This window comes from Spermophilus citellus (genome assembly GCF_964194105.1).
Source record: "Spermophilus citellus genome assembly, chromosome: 4".
Taxonomy (NCBI): Eukaryota; Metazoa; Chordata; class Mammalia; order Rodentia; family Sciuridae; genus Spermophilus; species Spermophilus citellus.
The window spans coordinates 150,922,563-150,944,429 of record NC_138185.1 but is presented as its reverse complement, the minus strand read 5'-3'; the positions used below and the strand labels follow the sequence as shown (position 1 = coordinate 150,944,429).

At 38.2% G+C, this 21,867-nt stretch overlaps 1 protein-coding gene across 1 annotated transcript; it reads right to left on the bottom strand.

Moving 5' to 3' along the window:
- Positions 1 to 7,436: 7,436 nt before the first annotated feature.
- Positions 7,437 to 21,736, bottom strand: MAPK1IP1L (mitogen-activated protein kinase 1 interacting protein 1 like). The gene is made up of 4 exons (XM_081291243.1): positions 21,158 to 21,736; positions 14,384 to 14,405; positions 12,999 to 13,706; positions 7,437 to 12,026 (listed from the first exon to the last, which is right to left on the bottom strand). The coding sequence occupies exons 1-4, from the start codon at positions 21,586 to 21,588 to the stop codon at positions 12,015 to 12,017; spliced, it is 1,173 nt and encodes a 390-aa protein (XP_081147369.1). The 5' UTR covers positions 21,589 to 21,736; the 3' UTR covers positions 7,437 to 12,014.
- Positions 21,737 to 21,867: the final 131 nt, after the last annotated feature.

Here is a 21,867-nt window from a genome sequence, read left to right as displayed (position 1 = left end):
CCTGTATGTTTTTTGTTTTGTATTGGGAATGGAACACAAGGGTACTTTACCATTGAGTTAAAATTCTCAGACATTTTTAAAATTTTTTATTTTGAGACAGGATCTCCCCAAGTTGCTTAGGGCCTAAATTGCTGAGGCTGGCCTGGAACTTGCAATCGTACCTCAGCTTCCCAAATTGCTGGGATTACAGGTGTGCGCCACAGTGCCCAGCTGTTCTGGTGTTCTTACAGGCTCATAAAGTAATTGAGATTTTAAGTAATTTTTCTAAACGGAAAACAAAAACCACATGAGGCATGGCCTTGTGTCCCTATTCCATGCCTCAGGATCAGTCACCACTGAAGTTATGCCTCTTTTCTTAAAGAATCTGAGTGAAACTGGGATTTCCTTTCAATATTTGGTGCTCAGTTCCCATATGCTTTAAAAAAAAAAAACACATCAGTTGTACCTACAAATGAGTATTACGTATAAGTTAAATAAATAGAAGGAGTGCTTATGTATTGCCACTGCCCTCCCTCCCCATTACAGCACCTTACGGAGATGGACTCCCATGTATCCTTCCCCAAATGCATCCTCCTCCATGAGTGGTTGCTGCATGTGGAGAAGAGCCAAATGCAAATAGCAGGAGTAAAGAGGGGACTGTCATATTAGGTTGGAAGCAAAGACCAGACTATTGCTTGCAACGTGCAAGAACTTTGCCATTATTTGAGAGAATCTGGTCAGGGCAGTAGATATTCCACCCCAAACTGCCTGATGATTAAAAAACTAGTTTGATAATCCCTGAGGCATTTAATACTTATAGGAGGGTCACAAATTATTATTATTATTATTTGGTACTGGGAATTGAACCCAGGGGTGCTAGACTACTGAGCTACATCACCATCCTTTTAAAATATTTTACTTAGACAGTTTCACTAAGTTGCTTAGGGCCTCACTAAGTTGCTGAGACTGGTTTTGAACTCTCGATCCTCCTGCCTCAGCTTCCCAAGCTGCTGGGATTACAAGTGTGTGCCACTGTGCCTGGCTCAAGAGGGTCACGTACTCTAGTACACAAAAATGTGCCTCCAACAGTGATGCCTGTAGTCCCAGCTGAGGTAGGAGGACTGCTTGAGCCCAAGAGTTTGAGACCAGCCCGGGCAATACAGCAACACCTGGTCTCAAAACAAGAACACAACAACAAAACAAGAACCTTGGGGCTGGGGATGTGGCTCAAGCGGTAGCTCGCTCGCCTGGCATGTGTGCAGCCCGGGTTTGATCCTCAACACCACATACAAACAAAGATGTTGTCTCTGCCAAGAACTAAAAAATAAATATTAAAATTCTCTCTCTTTCCCTCTCTCTCTCTCACTCTCTTTAAAAAAAAAGAAAAAGAAAAAAAAAAAAAAGAACCTCTCCAACACCAAAAAGTTGACAATGATGAGTCCAGCCAATTAATATTTAAGTGGTTTAACAAGTTTTTGCCATTTATTCCCTGCTGTTGAAGCACCCTACAAAATAATAACTTTGCTGCTCTCCTTTTTTCTTCCTTACCGTGAATTAGAAACTCACACAGGGATGGAGGAAATGAACTGCACTTCTACCATGGGTTTGGTAATGTTCATGTATGCAGCAGCCACTGAGACCAGGAAATTGGACATAATTTAGGAGTTACTCAGTTTGTGTGGGGATTAAGTTGAGAAAAAACTTGGAGCTGTTAGGGGTAATTTGACTTTGGAGGAAAAGACAATTGAGGCTATAAGGCACAATCTTGGAGGGATGCCCAGAAAATTTGGAAACCTTGTTCCCATCTTTCTCTAGCTTCTCTGTCCTAGAAATACCTGGCTTCCGGATCTAGGACCCTAAGGGGTTCTCAACTTGCCACTGAGATTTACTGAAGATAATGTGGTTGTAATTAAATGACTTGGATATTTTTCTTTACTTTCATAAGAGTCAGGCAAGCACTCTCTACCATTGAGCTATATATAACCCCAGCCCCAATTTTTGCAATATTTAAGATGACATAACTTATTCTTGAAAACCAGGGCATTTTTAAAAGGTAAGGGAATATTATAAATAATTATGCCTGAAAAACAAACCAGAATTGTTCTAGACAAACTGGGAAGCCTGACTATTTATAGTCCAATCTTGGTGTTCAAAAATATCTTCATCTCACTATGTCACTTTCTTTCTTTTTTTTTTTTTGGTATTGGGAATTGAACCCAGGGGCACCTAACCACTAAGCCACAAACCCCAGACATTTTTTAAAATTTTGAGACAGGGTCTTGCTAATTTGCTGAGGATGTTCTCAAACTTGCAATCCTCCTGCCTCAGCCTCCCAAATTGCTGGGATTATAGGTGTGTACCACCGTGCCCTGCTTCACCATGTCACTTTTTAAAAATATATTTTATTTAGTTTTAGGTGGACACAATATCTTTATTTTATGTCTATGTGGCACTGAGGATCGAACCCATTGCCTCATGCATGGTAGGCAAGCACTCTATCACTGAGCCACAATCCCAGCCCCTCGCCATGTCACTTTTAACCCTCAAGTTTAAAGATCTGATTTTAAAATGGTAAGTTAATATTATGCACCATATTAGATGTGCATTCTTTCAGCTATACTGATAGACCACATAGACCTCTTCGGTTAGAGCAAACAATGTTCCACTTCTTCCTCTAATGGTTCTGTGAGCACTAGTATTTGTTTTACAAACAAGGCAAACGAGCACAGGAAGCTAGCCAACTATCCCAACTCACAGTCCAGAACTCAACTCAAAGCTCAACATAAAAACTACTCTGTGCATTCCCAACACTTTTTTTCACTGAACCATAATGGTCTGCCTTGTAGAATTTCATTTTTTTTAAAATTATAGATCCACCATACATGAAGACCTATCACCACTTTTCTGATAAGAAATCTGTGAGAACAATAGTAACAAAAACAGCATGGTACTGGTACCAAAACAGGCGGGTGGACCAATGGTACAGAATAGAGGACACAGAAACCAATCCACAAAACTACAACTATCTTATATTTGATAAAGGGGCTAAAAGCATGCAATGGAGGAAGGATAGCATCTTCAACAAATGGTGCTGGGAAAACTGGAAATCCATATTGCCGCAGTCTTGGCTGGGCACAGAATCACGAGCCACTCAAGCAGGAACAAAACTTTATTTTGAAAAAGCCGCCAACACTCTCAGCGCCAGCAAGCAAAAAACCGGTCCTCCCACGCGGGCGTCTAACCGGAACCGCCGGCTCCCGGACCGGGGTCCCCCGGACCTCCCCCGGAATTTCCTCCTACTATCCTTCCCCAACCAATGGGAACTCTCCATGAGTCCCCGTAACATGAGTCCAGTAGTAGGCCAAGGTGAACAGCAGGAGCCCAATTTGCATATGAATGTAAATCTTAGCATAATAATACCTCAGTGGCTAGCTGGCTTTACAACCAAAGGTGCCATACATCATATATTTTGCTTGTGGCTCCTAGCACCATATGCATCAAAATGAAACTGAATCCCTTTCTCTCACCATGCACAAAAGTTAACTCAAAATGGATCAAGGAGCTTGATATCAAATAGAGACACAGCATATGATAGAAGAAAAAGTTGGCTACGATCTACATTCTGTGGGGTCGGGCCCCAAATTCCTCAATAGGACACCCATAGTACAAGAGTTAATAACTAGAATCAATAAATGGGACTTACTCAAACTAAAAAGTTTTTTCTCAGCAAAAGAAACAATAAGAGAGGTAAATAGTGAGCCTACATCCTGGGAACAAATTTTTACTCCTCACACTTCAGATAGAGCCCTAATATCCAGACTATACAAAGAACTCAAAAAATTAGACAATAAGATAACAAATAACCCAATCAACAGATGGGCCAAGGACCTGAACAGACAATTCTCAGAGGAGGACATACTATCAATCAATAAGCACATGAAAAAATGCTCAGCATCGCTAGCAGTCAGAGAAATGCAAATCAAAACCACTCTAAGATACCATCTCACTCCAGTAAGATTGACAGCCATTAGGAAGTCAAACAACAACAAGTACTGGCGAGGATGTGGGGAAAAGGGTACACTTGCTCATTGTTGGTGGGACTGCAAATTGGTGCAGCCAATTTGGAAAGCAGTATGGAGATTTCCTGGAAAGCTGGGAATGGAACCACCATTTGACCCAGCTATTCCCCTTCTCGGTCTATTCCCTAGAGACCTAAAAAGAGCATGCTACAGGGACACTGCTACATCGATGTTCATAGCAGCACAATTCACAATAGCAAGACTGTGGAACCAACCTAGATGCCCTTCAATAGATGAATGGATAAAAAAATGTGGCATCTATACACAATGGAGTATTACTCTGCATTAAAAAATGACAAAATCATAGAATTTGGAGGGAAATGGATGGCATTAGAGCAGATTATGCTAAGTGAAGCCAGCCAATCCCTAAAAAACAAATGCCAAATGTCTTCTTTGATATAAGGAGAGTAACTAAGAACAGAGTAGGGATGAAGAGCATGAGAAGAAGATTAACATTTTAACAGGGATAAGAGGTGGGAGGGAAAGCGAGAGGGAAGGGAAATTGCATGGAAATGGAAGGAGACCCTCATGATTATACAAAATTACATACAAGAGGAAGTGAGGGGAAAGGGAAAAATAATACAAGGGGGAGAAATGAATTACAGTAGAGGGGGTAGAGAGAGAAGAGGGGAGGGGAGGGGAAGGGAGGGGAGGGGGGATAGTAGAGGATAGGAAAGGCAGCAGAATACAACAGACTAGTATGGCAATATGTAAATCAATGGAAGTGTAACTGATGTGATTCTGCAATCTGTATACGGGGTAAAAATGGGAGTTCATAACCCACTTGAATCAAAATGTGAAATATGATGTCAAGAACTATGTAATGTTTTGAACAACCAACAATAAAAAAAAATTAAAAAAAGAAAATGATGAAAAAAAAAAGAAAGAAATCTGTGAAGTTTAAGTGGCTTTCCTTCTTCATCTTACATCTATTAAGGGGTGGGGGGAACCAGCTCAAGTCAATCCTAATCATTTTTAAGTTAAATAGTTCAGTGGTTTTTCTCTTTTGGTACAGATTTCTTTGGACCTTCAAGAAAGGATCCAGGTATTCATTTAATACTTGGGATTTTGTATGTTGCAGTAACCAAGCAACAGTGAAGATGGTTTAAGTCAGCCTGTCCTGCATTGGCAAGTTTAAAAAAAGGACTGTCAAGCCACAGTTGGCAGAACCTCCCTCTGACTCTCCCACCCTTTGTCCAGTTCATGTGCATCTTGGCTGCACAGCTGCTGCTAACAGAACCCTCTTCTGTTCACCACTCTGCCACCCATGGTCTAGTCTTTACCACAGCTGGATGCTCATGTCTCCAGTGACTGCCTACTTATGGGAGCTAGTGGTTTGACCATTTGCTACCTTTTAAAATTCTCACATCTGTATCTTAAATCTCCTAACTGCTACACCTTGGAACATTATTTTCTTTTATAAAAATACATTTTTTAAAGTACTAAATTGGTGCTTTTAAGAATTGTGATTATTCACTGTGCATTTCAAACACCAGCTTTTTTTTTTTTCAGTGAATAGCCAATAAAACTTGAGACAAAATACATGGAAGGTGTGCTATATATAACCTTCAATGTTATGGATCTGACTTTCTGGGTACAGTTTTGGAAGCATCACACTAAGGCACATTATATGGGAAACTGTTCTCAGGAATAGTTTCCTCCTGTTAGGGAAAAAGCTTTGATAAAAGTCACATCCAGGACTTTAATCCCAATTCCACACAGGAACTATGTGATCTCTACAACCTCTTGGATACATCACCTATAAAATGAGGATAAGAATTGTACTTGCTCTTTTGTTGTGAGGCTTAAACGGGATAGTGTGTGTAAACTGGTAGGTATTTGTCCTAGGGCGTTGAGCAACATGAACAGTAGTACAAATAGCCTACAGAGGAGTTATCCATAGCTTCCAGGATATGAAGCCAGTTGAGAAGTAGGACAATTTATGAAGCTCAATTGATTTTAGCTTCCTCATCTAGAAAGTTAACCAGCATTACCTTGGAGAAGTTTTCCCACAGCTTTGATACCTGCTCAGTGGTACCTTATAAGAGGACAAGAAACAAGTCAGGATGTCTTGTGGAAGAGAAAAGGGAAGGGTCTAGACTGACCCAGGAACTGCACAAATAGGTACTGCATGCCTGAGCATAATATTAATGTAGTGGACATGTTCTCAATGACAAGGAGGCTGCTCTATTATTCCTAATGTCATATTACATGATATGACATTGGGAATTTACTTTGCCTCTTTTAAAGTTGGTTTCTTATCTCTAAAGAGGCTATTTTAAAATTACTATAAAAATAACCATTAAATAAAATGAGGTCTGACATAAAACCACCATAGAAAGAGCTTAAATTAAAAAATTTTTTTCTTGTGTGTCACTAACACTTAAGTATGGCTTAGAATCCAAGATGGCCTCAGATTCTACTATACTTGGGAACCTGTGACTATAAATTATTTAAGCAAACCTCAACTAGGAGCCATGGTCATCTTCAATAGCAGTTTTTGATTTTACTTCCACTCCAAACAATTTATCAGTGAGTAAAATACATAAAAGTGGAATTGTTCTAGCAAATGCAGGGGGAGAGACTAAGCTTTACTCATTTGGTATTCTCCTCGGTTCTGGAACCCCAGAGCTCTCCAAGTGTGAAAAGAGATTACTGAATTTGTCCAAATGAGGGAAAAGGTTTAAATGCCACAGGAATAAACTCCATGGGACAGCCCTAATTCTATTCTGGCACTAGAATTCTATTGCATGTCTTTTTTGAAATAGGTAGCTAATGGGATTCAATTCTAATTTAGACATGTTGCAAGAGGCCTGATACTAGGAGTATTATATGGTAGTAAAAATGGACCTGCCTGGGTCAGGTCATACAGGATAGCCTTTTTGTTCAGTTACAAGGTAAAAAGAAAAGAAATCTCTGCTAATAGTAGAATGGACTACAAATTATTTGTTAATCCTCACACTGGAGTTCCAAGAAACTCTTGTGGGAAATGGCCAATTATTCCAGGCTTAATATGACCTTTACTAAACGTGCAGAAGTTGTAGCCATAGTAGCTCTTGTTTTTAACAGCAAGCAGGGTAGTGGCAACTGGGGCAGAGTGGGAGGGTCACGACTTTGCACAGATAATCTGGTTACAAAGAACAGCCAAGCCTCAAAGGGAGGAAAGGTACTGTTATATGGACACTGTTTCTAAAAGGGGTTTTTGGAGGAAGGGCTCTTTCCAAAACAGACAATCTAAATTCCTAAGTGAACGCAGGTCACACACACAGGCATTTAAAAGCCTTGTTTTCTTTGACAATAAATATGCAGTTAGACTCAAGACTTTTCAGGGAAGCCCAGAATTGGGCCTGGAGAATAAATACATGGGAAAACTGCAAAACCATGAAAATACATTTTTTAAAAAAAGCTTTCAGGTATAATACACAAAAGCAAACAAGTTTATCTTAAAAAATATCAAGTATTACATCCATAGCCTATTCCTAATTATAATTACTTCTTAAAGCAACATTTCTTTGTTTACAGATACAGCAGCAGGTGATAAAACCTAACATCTCAGATTGCTTACAGTTCATAATACAAACAAATGTATATGTCTTAAATCACATTTTAGGCAGTTTAACTTAAAATGCATAGACAATTACATACATTGTTTGTCATTAAGTCAATGAAGAAAAATCACAATTTTAAGAAATTACAAAAAACCTTTGTAGAGCACACATAAATCGAGTTTGCTTAATGGCAACAAATCTGTACCTGCTTATCAATGATGGGCAAAGTACCTTTAACCAGGAGTAGTGTGAGAGGGAAAAACATCCTATTACTTTGTACACTTGAATAGCTGCAATGATCAACACTAACTTCTTGAAACATATTTTCTTACTTTAAAAAAAAAAGAAAGAAAAAAAGGGCATCACACACCGCCCTTTAAAATGCTCCAAAACTGGTTTGTAATTTCTACTAGCAGCTCTTCTAAAATACTCTTATAATGGGTAACTAATAATAGGAGTACTAATGAATTATGTAAAGTCATCCCTAGACTAGGAGCCCCTCAAGGATAGGGATTTGCTTTCTCCGACCTCTGGCATAGCACCTGATCACAATATGTGATTATTGAATGAACACAGACCTCACATGTTTTCTATAGCCAGAAGTCTGCATGGCATTTTAATACTGATTATTTTATTGGCAGTGTTTCCCTTGACAGAATTCTGAAAATAGAAAGAACAGTGTCTTTTGATAATATTGCTTTACTAAGATTATAGTCTTCCCTTGAAAAATGCCCATCATTTTCTAAGCATTTTATTAATGATTCTTCTGAGTTTAGCCTTATGCTTTTCAAATTAATGGTAATACTTGAAAGTCTGTGCTTAACTTCTGGAATTTATAACCTGGCATTTCATGAAGCTGGTTCTACCTCACTCGGGGTGAGGAAGACAGTGGTACTAACTGTTTAGAAGTGCAGGCAAGGACTAATATGCAAACCAGTCTTTTAATGGAAACTTTAAGTAGAGCTATTTTCACCTATACCAAGTTTAAAAACTGTATATTTGAGGTCAAAAGGCAGGCCTAATTAATTATTTTTGAGGTAATATATATCATGGGCAAATGATTTCTAGAAAATATTTCATTGTAGTTGTGACTCAGGCCCTTTTCTTTTCTGAACTATTATTCTCTACTGAAAACAAACAATAGCAAAATGGAGAAATAAGAAAGATGGTCCTTGGTTAATTAAAAAACGTTTATTCCTGAATAACCAATATATTACTTTACACAATAAATCAGAGCTGTAAATAGCATCTTCAAAAGCATGAAAAGGAGGCAGGTAAGACCTGGACAAGTCCAAGTATTTGTAAGTCGTCCTTTATTTATTATTTAGGTACTGGGGACTGAATCCAGGGGCACTTAACCACTGAGCCATATCCCCTGCCCCTTTTATGTTTTGAGACAGGATCTAACTAAATTGCTTAGGTTGGCTTTGAACTTGTGATTCTCCTACTACAGGAATGTGACATCATGCCTGGATGAAGTCCTCCTTTAAGGAGCACTGAATTTTTAACAACTCTGTGAATGAGGATCTACAGTCTAGGTTTCCATATTTCATTATTTGTGGGTTTGGCATTTTAAAACTTGAAAAAGATTCCAACTCCAGAACACCATTGTTTCTGAACATATTGTAATTATTTTTATCAAATTTATTTAGAAATTCTTGTTTGAAGCCTAAATGTAAGCATATTTGATAGTGTGTATCCCTTAAGACCAAATATGCTTGGCAATGTCCTTCCATAAACCAACCTCAGCCTAGCCTGACTTGTTTTATTTATTTTTGGTACTGAGGATTGAACCCAGGGTCCTTGACCATTGAGCTACATCCCCAGCCCTTTTTGAGATAGGGTTTAAGTTGCTGAGGCTGGCTTCAAACTTGTGATGCTCCTGCCCCAGCCTCCTGAGTCACTGGGGTTATAGTTACGTGCCTTCACACTTGGCATAACTTGTTTGAAAAGCATTATTCCCCTACAAAGAGTAAAACCCTTCCCATATGCTTTTCCTCATCTGTTTACTGAAACTTTTGCTTTTCTTATTTCCACCCTAAACCTAATATCTTTTGGCCCAGAGTACCCGCAAGAATTGAGACATCCCCACTGCAAACCCTAGACAATTAGAGAAATGAGCTCTACAAAGATACAAGTACCAGTCGTAAGGTTCTTGGGGAAAAAAAAGTTAAAATGGCAGTCTGGGTCACTGGCAAATACTTTTAGGAGTAATAATTTCAAATCTTGGCCTTATAGCCCTTCAAATTGTTTAGTAAAATATTTTTTCCCATAATAAATGGACTCCACAATTATAGATCTCCACACTTGCTACCTCTTTTAGTGGTGTTACGTTAAACATTTCATCTAAAGCTAGAGTTATCTCAATTTAGAACAGTCACAATAACTATAAATAGAGGTATCTTTGCTTTCTCATTTTCCTATCTTATCCTTCCAGTTAAATGACAGCTTAATACTGACTGATAAATTTAAACTATGATACATAAAGTTACCTGTTTTGCAGACTGGAGACTACTTTGACTAGAGTCCTTAGAGTACGGTAGATATAGTTACTATCTGTTCTTAAAAAGAACTGAAAGAATAACAACAAAAGAATACTTTTGCCACTATGTAAGAGCTAAGAGCCTCTCCCAGTCTGAAGATACTTAAATAAATTAGTTTCTACCTTTGCCAATTCTGAAAGCTTGAATCTATCACCTGCTTAAAATAAGGGACGTTTAAATGCTGATGTTCCTCTCAAAGGTGACCATATTCTTTTCTTAAAAGGAGGTAGCTATCAAATCATTAAACTGGCAGCACTAGGCATTCTTGACATTTTAATTACTGGAGAAATAAACTACTGAATATTTTATTTCAAAGAAAAAACAGCTCCAGCATAAATGTTTTCTATAATTATCTGAGAAATCCACAACACATTTTAGTAACCCAATGGATACATTCAAATTTTCAAATCATTAGTGATAAATAAGATCAGATCTACCCCAAATCTAAGACTGATTTAAAGGCAAGGTGCCAAAAAGCAACCAAAGCTGTTTTGGTAGTTATAAACAATACTCAATATTTAACAACATAGTCACACTGCTTTAAACTCAGTTGCAAAGAGCTACAATTTATTATTTTCACTGTAGAAGATAATGTTTTCAAAGATGGTACTCAATTCCACTTATCTGCCTGTCAACAAATACAGAACTTAACAGCCATAAATACTTTACAGATTCAGGAAACTATGCAGGAGACAATGACATAGCTTAACCAGACTCTGAAAGACAGAAACATTTTTGATTCACACTTGTACAAAGAGAACAGTCATGTCTGTATGACTTATAAAGTTCTCTAAACATAACTGCTATATATTCTGTATGTTCTGATAACAAACCCCACATTGTGTACTAGTCTTCTATATAAGGGAGTCATCAAAAGATGTGTTCCCTCTAAAGAACTGGGGGGTGGAGGGTGACTTCAGGGAATGGTCTGGGCAGAAAATAAACCTCTGGTTTCGTGGAAATGAAGCAATTTCTAGGGTTTATCTAGTTTGAGGTTTAAAACAAAACATTTTTTTCCTTGAGCTCTTCCCAAAGCAATATGCATATCTTATAATCCATTCTAAAGTAATACAAACAGATATCCGTTCTCCAAGAATGATTTATACATCTCTGAATGGATTAAAAAGAAAAAAGTTAGGGCTATGGGTGTAGCTTAGTGGCAATCTAGCATGTGTGAGGCCCTAGGTTCTTTTCCTGGCACTGCAAAATAAGACTAATTTTTCATAAATGGCAGATTTTAGAGCTGAGCTATATAATTCATATGGCAAAAATAAAACAAATCTAAGTTTTTTACTAAAAATCCGAGAATAAGAATGAACACTGGCTGGATAATGAACATCTGATAGTAATTAGTTTAAAAAAAGGTGTATCCAAAATAAAACCATAAGAGGACCAGGTTTATTTATCACATAGGAGAGCAGCTCAAAATGTTCAGAGGCATCATTTGTTTAAATTATAATGTGATTGTTTTTGAAGTTTATTTGGGGGAGGGGAGTGATTATAGAAAAATACTTAAAATCTGCAACTTCATTGGCAAAATATTTTAACAATAATCCATATCATCTCAGATTTTTAAATGTGTAGTTTCATAATTCAAACAAATTGTATCAAAGAGCTATTCAATTTAATCATTTTCCCCCCATGAAAACCAAATAAAATCACACCTGAATGATTTACTTTTATGTTTTTATCTTCTATGTTTTGTACTACACATCCAAGAGGCAGATATCTTCTGAGAGGTGCAAGAGTTGTTCTTTCATGAATGCCCTCTAAGAATAGTGAAACCAGCAATTTTTATATATGCGTTCATTTGCATATATATGTACTTCAAAAAGCAAAGCGCCATCTCTTCATCCACTGTTAACTTAATGGTAAGACTGCAATAGAAAAAAGAAAAAGTCAACTTCTAGATTTTATAAATGGAGTTTTTAACTCCTTGCTGTGGCTTAAAATAAATGTATTGTTTAATAAACCCAAACAGCAAGTCAACTCATTTACTCTGGCATACAGCTAGCAAAAAAAAAAAAAAAAAAAAAAAGATTTTTAGAGAATATATATATAGCAGATACAGCCGAGATGGGCATTTATTAGCTGGAGTTCTGGTTAGTTTATCTTGTGGATTAACAAATCTTTTTTCTTTTCCCTTCCTGTAAGGAGAATCTTGACTCTGGATACTCACTTGGCTTATCTTGTGGGAGATATTTCGTACTTTTTTTTTTTTTTTCAGTCATATACCTAATAGACTCCTCAACTAAAATATCAGCCCTATTCTAGTCTGACTTGACAGTAAAGCAAGAAAAATTACATTTAACTCACAATCAGGAATAGCAGTATAATCTCAAGCTCAACGCTACTAGAATTGAACAAAACTTTGGCTGAAAAGCACTAGGGGGAGTTGCCTGAAAGATGAGCAACATACTCATTGTCTTAAGTTCTCAAAAACTCTCCATATCAAGTCAGATAGGAAGAAACTGCTTTTATTAAACTATGCTTTAGTGTGATGCTATAAAAATAATACTGAGAGACATAAAAAAACCCACAACAAAACAGTCCAATTAAATGCATCTCAAGAGTCTACCAAAGGATGCTGTTGAGAACATTATTCACTGTTATAAAACCTTTAGAGATCTTTGGGAAATTTTTTCTATTATTAGTACCCGGAATACTTTTGCTCTTATCTTTTTAAATGCTGTATCTAAATTTTCAAATTTACTCATTTTATGTATTTGAAAACCTTAAAAAAGATTTCAAAGACTCTATAATCTTCCATCCAGAACTGGGAAGAAGCAATCTTTCAGTTGTGCTTATGTAACTATTAGTGCATGTGAAGTAACAAATTGAACACTCACATGGGGGCCACCAGGCATTGGCGGAGCACCAGATGGTCCTGAAGGCACTTGAAAAGGATTATTGGGAGTAGGATAGAGTCCTGGTGTGGGATATGATCCTGCAGGGGCAGGATATGGTGCTGGTGGTCCCCAGGCTCCTGGTGGCACAGTGCCCCATGGAACAGGTGGTGCTGCCCCTGGTGCCTGGGGAGGAGGAGGAGTGGGATATGGCCCTGGAGATGGATATGGCATATTAGGAGTAGGATACTGCCCTCCCATTCCTGGTGCCCAAGGTCCAGAAGACATGGATCCCCATGGACCTAAAGGACCAGCTGCAGATGGATCTGTGGGTGCACCATATGGTCTAGGTAGCTCTGGAAAGGGCATATTTGGTGTAGGATAGGGCCCTGTGGGGCCAGGGCCTGGCACAGATGGGGCTGGATAAGGACCACCAGGTGGGGGACATGATGGTCCAGAAGGAGGAAAGGGTGCTGGGGGTCCTGGAGGTGGTCCGGTGGGAGGCACAGAGGGATACATTCCTGTTGGTGCTGGTCCAAAAGGCACAGTGGAGGGTGTTGCACTTGGTGGGAGTCCAGATGGCACAGAAGGTGGAGCACTTGGGTTATTCCAAGGGTTGGAACCTGGCCAGCCTTGAGGAGGTTGACCAGGTTTGGTATTGCTCACAGCAGGGGTTTTGGCAGGGGAGTGTTCAGGTAGTGCATCTGCCAACTGGAATACAAAACAGACATGTCTTATTTGTCTTATCCAGGAAAAGTCAACATGATTATAAACTCAAATAGATTAGTAAACCATCAGAGTGAGGGATTACAAACCTCAATAGCATCTTCAAAAGCTAATATGTATTTAATATAAAACTTGAGGTGTTACCTTGATTATCAGTGCAATTTTTTTCAGAAGCTCAACTTCTCTAAATACAACTGATGAGATTTCTCATTTTTTTTTACTTTTTTAAATTATTAGTTGTTCAAAACATTACAAAGCTCTTGACATATCATATTTCATACATTTGATTCAAGTGGGTTATGAACTCCCATAAATTTCTCATTTTCAAAAACAGTTAACTTGAGGTACAGTTAACTTAAGATACTATATGTAATAGAATAAACATAGCGCCTGCTATAAAATAAGTTTCAGTAAATGTTGGGATTATCACTACTATAAAGTGTGAAAGAGAGCAAGAGAAGCAACACAAAAACTTCATTTAGAGATTCACAAACACTTCTGGATACATTTTGAAACATGCAGTTATCTATGTAAATAAAGGTAAATGACCTATTAAAATCACATGCCAAAAAATCCAAGCATCACAAAAAACATCTTTTTAGACAGGACCATGTTTTCCTTAAGAACCAAAAATAACTCATCAAGGATAAACATCAACTTACCGAAAATTCATCAGACATTTTCCTAAAGAAAGAAAGAAAATTTCAAAATCAGTATTTATTATTTCTTTTATAAACAATGGAAATTTTATAAATGTATTATTTTTACTTAAAGGGAATTATCATTTTATTTTGTGTTTTTCTTTATAGGAAAATTTTTCGACAGAAGTTCATATAGCTCTATCAACTTTATCCCTTTTAATGGCTACACACCATGTAATAATGACTATATAGCAAAGTAGTTTCCCTGCGTTGCCCAGGCTGTTCTCCTCCAACTCTCAGACCCAAGCAGCCCTCCAGGTCTGCCTCCCAAGTAGCTGGGACAACAAGCACATACCACAAAGCCCAGCCTGATCCACACTTTAAAGTTCTGATTTCTGTGGCAGTTTAGGTTGTAACAATGGTGTAGTGAACATCTCTGAATACTTAACTCTGCTCATGTGTGAAAAAGTACCATGAGTGGAATTCATAGAATCTACTGCTAACTATTTGAGAAACACACATCAATTTACATTGTCACCCTTTTTTCCCTGGATATTATTAAACTTTTATGTCATTTTATTTCATTTTGTGTGGTACTGGGGATTAAACTCAGGGTTATTCCACTAGAACTTTCCCAGTCCTTTTTATTTTTTGACAGGGTCTCACTACTTTGCTGAGGCTGGCACTGAACTTGTGATCCTCCTGCCTCAGCCTCCTGAATCCCTTGGATTAACACCACACCTGGCTAGAAATCATTTAAAACCATAACAGATTAAAAATTGGCATCACATTTTAATTTACATAAGTGGAAGGTAGAATAACTTTTTTTGGTACTAGAGCTTGAACCCAGGGGCACTTAACCATCAAGCCACATCCCCAGCCCTTTTTATTGTGTTTGAGACAGGGTCTTGCTAAGTTGCTGAGGCTAGCTCTGAACTTGCAATCATCCTGCCTCAGCCTGCGGGGCAGCTAGGATTATAGGTGAGTGCCACAATGCCCTGTAAGAATAACTTTTTAATACCTAATTTACATTTCTTTTTCTGTGAATTTACTGCCATCTTGGACCACATTTAGCAGTTTTTAAATTTTTAAAACCTTTTTGCAGTGCTAGGGATTGAATCCGGGGCTTCTAGGCAAGAATTCCACCACTGAGCTATAGCCCCACCATTTTAGAACTGAAATATAATTAACACTCAATAAAATACAATGATCTTCAGTATTCAGGTTAACAAGACCTAACCATTGTATATTCCCTGTAACCAATCCAAATAAGATATAGAATGTTTTCTATCACTTCAGGAAATTTATTCGTGTTCTTTTCCCAATCACCTGTTCCCTATCATCACTTTTGAGTTACTTTTGCTTGTTCTTTAACATTGTATGAATAGAATAAGATAGCAGGTTCTCTTTGTGCCTTTGAGAATTTCTCTACTTAGTAGTACCATCATTCTCCTCTCCCCTCTGCTTTGTAAGATACTAAGAAATCAGCTGTCATTTATGAGACTTTTTTTTCCTACTTAGATCTTTTCAACTATAGATCCCTTAAATGATATTTTTTGGTATAAAAATTTTAATTTTTTCCCTATGTATGACTTCTGGATTTTGTGATATATGTATGAAGGCCTTCTCCACTCCAAGATTAAAAAGAAAATTATATGTTTATGGTTTAAATTGTTTAAAAATTTAAATTCTTCCAAGAAATTATTACCAAATAACCTAGGTTTATCAAGCAATTAAACTACCTTCAAGACTTCATTGCTGCTACAACTATTATTTGTGGAATGATTATCATTGAATGCTCAAGGTCTCTACTTCTCTAATGCAAATTCAATTGTCATCCCCAGTTTACAGCTGGAGAAAAGGAAACTTAGCAAGTTACTTTCTTTAAAGTCTTAGAGCTAATGACAAGTAGAGCAAGGGTTCAACCCCACATACAATCTGACCTCAGAGCCTCAAGCAGGCTACAGATCCTCAATCACTTCCCTGCAGATCTGGTGGACTCTATTATTTTCTACTGATTTGTACTTAGCATTTTTTTAAACCTTTAATTAATTAATTTGTAATGCAGCGCAAAAGGATTGAACCCAGGGCCTCACATGTGCAAGGCGAGCACTCCACCACTGAGCCACAACCCCAGCCCCGTACTTAGCATTTTTAAAACAAATTTTAGTGTCAGCTACCCTACTGTTTTTCCCAGGTGTTCCTGAATATTCTCATGTTTATTTTTTCCATGTTATTTTGTAAAAAATTAAAGAAATTCTCATTGGAAATGCATTAAATTTACAGATTAATCAAAGGGACATATGAGATATTTAAAATGTCAAACCTTATTTGAGAACAAAATGTGGCTTTCTTTCAAAATATACCATTTTTTCTTTTCTCTTTGAGACAGGGTCTTCCTATGTTGTCCAGGCTGGTCCTGAACTAGTGTGCTCACCTGTCTCAGCCTCCATTAGCTGGGACTACATGCATGTGCCAGCTAACCTGGTGTAGTTCGTTTTCTTGATCATATCTCTTACATATTTCTTACAAAAGAGATTTCTGCAAGCCCTTTTTTTGTGGTTGTAAATAGGCTCTCCTCCATTATATTTTCTAATTGGTTAATTATATAAATGGGAAAGGCTTTTAAAATTTTAGTATATTATTTTCATAAGCAGTGACATCACTGAATTATCTTATTCCTAAATATTTTTCAGTTGATTCTTTGGGGTTTCCAGATTATAATTTTATATTCTCTTTCCAATATTTACGGCTCTTTTCTCTTTTGCCTCAGGATTTAAACAATGAAATGTCAAATGATGACAGGAACACAGTGATCTTGTTCCCAACTCTCCTGGAAATGATTAAGTATGAGTTTCATTTTTAGTTTGAGATTTTAAAAAATTACAGTGAGATTTTATTTATGCCTGTTACTATACTTATTTATTCCTATTTTAAGCACATGAATACTTATTAGTATTGAGCCATCTTGCATTCTTAAGGGTTTTATTTTTAATTATAATTTATCATGAGGAATAATCTCCTTGCTTTTTATTCAAAATATCAAAACCACACCTTGAATGTATTGCAAACATAATTATCCATTCATTTAAACATGAAGGTCTGTGTTCCACTAAAATCACATTACACAATAATACTCATAAGGATCAATGTTAGATGAAACTGTCAATGTACGATATGTTTGAAGTCTATAAGACTGGCATACTGTTCAAATACAGAAAATAGTTCTACATCAAGATTCACATTGCTGGATGTGGTGGCTCATGCCTTTAATCCCTATGGCTCAGGAGGCTGAAGCAGGAGGATGGAGAGTTCAAAGCCACCTTCAGCAAAAGCAAGATGCTAAGCAAAATTCAATGAGACCCTGTCTCTAAATAAAATTCAAAAAAGGGATCAGTGATTAAGTGCCTCTGAGTTCAATCACCAGTATACCTTCCTCCCAAAAGACTCACATTAATTCTGGAGCAAAGAATCTTACGAAAGTGACCCATTCAATTTCATATGGTCTTGTTGGTCAGGTTTTCAGAATTTTTCCTTCACTCTTAGTTTTTGAAAAACATGATATTCAATTGACTAGTTAAAGAATTTCATAAATATAAAATTATATAACAAACTCAAACTAATACACAACTCTGGCTTTAAAGTTTTTAAATCAAGTGTTGAAATAATGAAGCCCTGACCAAAGGAATTAGGAATAGGTCACTTCCTGTTCTTCCTCACTGCCTTAGTAAATAGACCTGCTCTCCATGTTTAAAATAAACATTGTTCATGTTAACTGGAAGCATTCCAATTTGCTTTTTAGGCTATATTTTCATGTAAAAATAGACTGAAAAAAAGAGTTGGGACATCAGTAAATTTACAGAATGTAAAAACATCTCAATTTTCTAAACAGCTATTCTAAAAGAGTTGAACTACAATAATTATTAAAATGAGGCAAGTGTAAACTTGAATTTGTAAAAAAAAAAAAAAGCGCTTATAATCAATAAATGTTTTCATTCTTCCTTTTTGGTCTAATTTAAAGCTATTACTTTTAACAATTTCCATTACAACTTTATGACACAATCTACCCATTACCTGAAAAACACTTAATTTCTGAGCAGCAAGAATAGTAATTTCAAACAGAGTACAAAATGTCTTTAACATACACTAGAAAAATAAAAACATTTCACTGACACCTAAGGCCTTTAGAGGGAATGACAATTTAATTATCAGAAGTTAAGAAAGCTGAATTCCTAGCAACATCGGACGAGTAATAATTCAAAAAATCAAATTGTGATGGAGTGATAAATATACTAGGAGACCTGGATATCAATCCTTTTAACAAACGCAAATTTTCAAACAAGAGATCATTTTCTTATCTATAAAACACAGAATTCCTAAATGACTTAACCTAGCTACCTCACAGATAATTAAAAAATAATTATTTATATAAAGTGCCATACAATATTTATTCAGAGAAGCTAAACCAAGTGTGTTGGCACATGACTATAATCCCAGACACTCCAGAGGCTAACGCAAAAAGATCACAAGTTCAAGGCCAGCACTGCAACTAAGCAACACCTGTCTCTCAAAATCAAAAAAGGGCTGGGGATATAGCTCAATGGCAGGACACTCCAGGGTTCAATTCCCAGTACTTAAAAAAAAGGAGCTAAGGTAAATCAGAATTTTTGTGTTCATTTGTTTAGCATGGGCAAGACTGTGAGTATTGTATTGAAAACAAAATTTGAATTAGAATATGTGCTAATTTTTTATTAGCAAATTTATGAAATTATATTCCATTTTTTACACTGGATAATTCAAGAAATTGTGATGAAAAAGTTTTGAGCACTTAAAATTCCCAGTAATACCATTTACATTTATTTAGTTACTTTCTGGAAAATATGTGATAGGCACTGTTGGACTGTGGGAAAATTAGTACTATGGTATGAATATTCCTGAGAAGTGGTGTTTCTGCAGTTTAACTAGACTATAGAAAGCAAAAAAAGGAGAAAATTCTTAGACAAGTGTTTGAATCATTTCACTTAAAAGTCAGTTTACCTGAATGGACTTGTTTCTTCATCAATATAAAATGAACCAATAAAATTATATGGAGACTAAATGGGACTCTTGGATCAAGTTCTAAAATCATGCTTGGAAAATAGTGGGTAGAAAACAAATATCAAATTCTCTTGTCTTCCTTTGTATATGAACAATATAGCATAAAATTAGAAGAGTACATTGCCTGCTCTTCCCGAGTTGGCTGGACTCTGGCCAAGTACAACTTTCCCAATTTCAAAGGTAAAGGGAGACAGGAATAGCATTCATCTCACAGATTTTTCTATGTGATTTATATAAAATAAATTAACAAATCTCTACCTGGTATAGAACAAAATCTCAACTAACACTAGCTTTTACAACTTCTGTCTTCCATAAACCTTTATCTGCTGTTCTCAATCCAGAAACATTTGAAAATAATTTTCCCAAGTTTGGCACAAAACTTATTTGATGGCAAAATCTGACTTGAAGCTATTCATAGGTTTTACTAATTCCCACTTAGATTGAATATTCACACCCACTGCTGTACAATCTATTTTCAGAGCCCAGGATAGAATCTAGGACTCTGCACATGCCAGGCAAACACTCTGCCACTGAGGTGCGGTCCCAGACCCTGCATAAATATTAATGTTAGATTATGGGGTGCTACCCCGATTCTGCTGGGGGTGTTACCTCATTTATATAGACCAGTCTTTCTAAAATATAAAATTATAAGAATTTTTGGATCCCAAAATATACTGGCAGACTGGAGATAGGCATTTACCATTCCTTCTGGAAAGAAAACTAATATTCCAACATATACAACTCATAAGTTTCTAAAGCAAGTTAAGTTTTGCATAGGAGGCTCAAAGACACCAATAACTAGAAATATTTCTATTATTCCTGCCCAAAGAGTACTATTGAACAAAGAACTTATGAAAAACTTCTGAGGACTATGCCCATAATAAGGATTCGGTTTCAACACAGGCCTTTACAACCTTCAGGTGTACAAGCATTTCTCCAGTAGTAAGGCTGTAATATTTTTTTGGTTCAATTTGATTTGATGCTTCGACATTACAAGTATCATCTATTAAAAGCACGTCGTTTTCAAGGTAAAAAGAAAAAACGGTTCAGGCATTTACAGGCGACCATGCATAATACGTGCTTCTAAATCCTAAAACGAATGTTAACAGAACTTTGCACTTGTAGTTTGTCAGGGGAAGGATCTAATGCATCTGTGAGCAACTCTAGTTGAGCGGTTGATCATAAGCTCAGAGACTCTTGTAAGAATCGATTCTGGCCTTTCTCTCCCTTTTCATCAGAAATTAATGAATGGGGTGGTGGGGGTCATGGCAAAGGGGCACAGGGCCAGAAGCCCTGAAGGGCCAAGCGAACAAAGGGAGTCCGGGATCAACCGGAGCGAACCGGCCACGGAGCGGGTCGCGCCGCCCGGGAAGGGGGGAGGGGGTCGGGTCGTCCAGCTCCCGCTCCGCCCCGCCCCCAGCCAGGCCTGACGTCAAGCGCCGAGAAGCCCACAGAGCGCGACGTCAGCGTTCCCCGACGCCTTCTCCCTGGGGGCGGCGGGGGGAGGGGACCGTGGCGCGAGGGGAGGGGAACAGAACGCTTGGCTCCATCTCCCCAGGATGCTCACGGCCCAAGCAGTGGAGATGACTCAAGGCACCTCGGTTACCGCGCCCGTCTCCCGGTTGCCGCGCCCGCCAGCCGCGCAATCGCAGCTCCCAGCCCCCTCCGCAACCCTCACGAGCGCCGAAGCAGCCTCACCTGGCAAGATCCGAGCCCGCAGCAGGATGTAGCAGTGGCGATGGTTTAGAGGGAAATGGACGATGAAGAACCAGGCGGAGCCTGACTGACGGCAGCGGAGGCAGCACCAGCAGCAACAGCAGAGGCAGCAGCGGCAGCAACGCGCGGCTCCTCCTGGCGCCGGAACAGGAAGCGCCGAGCGCACCGCCCCCGCCCCTTGACTGGGCCGCGTTCGCCCCCTGCTGGGCGCCGGCGGGACTGCGCCTAGGCGCCGGCCGCGGGCTGCCGCTTTCTCTTAGTGGGCCGCGGGAAAGCTTCCGAATTTTCCAACCTCCCAAGGACTCAGAGCATCGCCTGTAGTCGGCGATATTCAAGGTAGCCTCATGGAAATTGCCACTTGTTGACTTTGACTTGAGGGCAGATTCTGGATCCCCACTCTCGACTCCAAGCATTTTGGGTGTGGGACGCGGTCTGGCTGGACCGAAGGCCCGGACCCTCCGGACAGAATCGAAGAGAGCTGACTAAAAGGTCATTGTAGGAAACAAATGTGTGTAAATGGTTTGACCAGTATTTGCTAAAGGTTGTCTGCAGACTTCTCCCAATTCACGCCTCTCCTCACATGTTCATTTTTGAATAAACATTAGGTACCATATAGTGGGGCCCAGGAGGTGGACACATGGATCCAGCCAAGGAATCTGCTGGGTAGTAATGATGTTATAAGAGTGATGTGG

Excerpts from the sequence above, each read along its gene's own strand:
- MAPK1IP1L (XM_081291243.1), bottom strand. The coding sequence starts at position 21,588 with ATGCTTGGAGTCGAGAGTGGGGATCCAGAATCTGCCCTCAAGTCAAAG. Across the intron at positions 14,406-21,157 it reads GCGGGCTCGGATCTTGCCAG|GAAAATGTCTGATGAATTTT; the intron begins GTGAGGCTGCTT and ends TTCTTTCTTTAG. Across the intron at positions 13,707-14,383 it reads AAATGTCTGATGAATTTTCG|TTGGCAGATGCACTACCTGA; the intron begins GTAAGTTGATGT and ends TTTGTATTCCAG.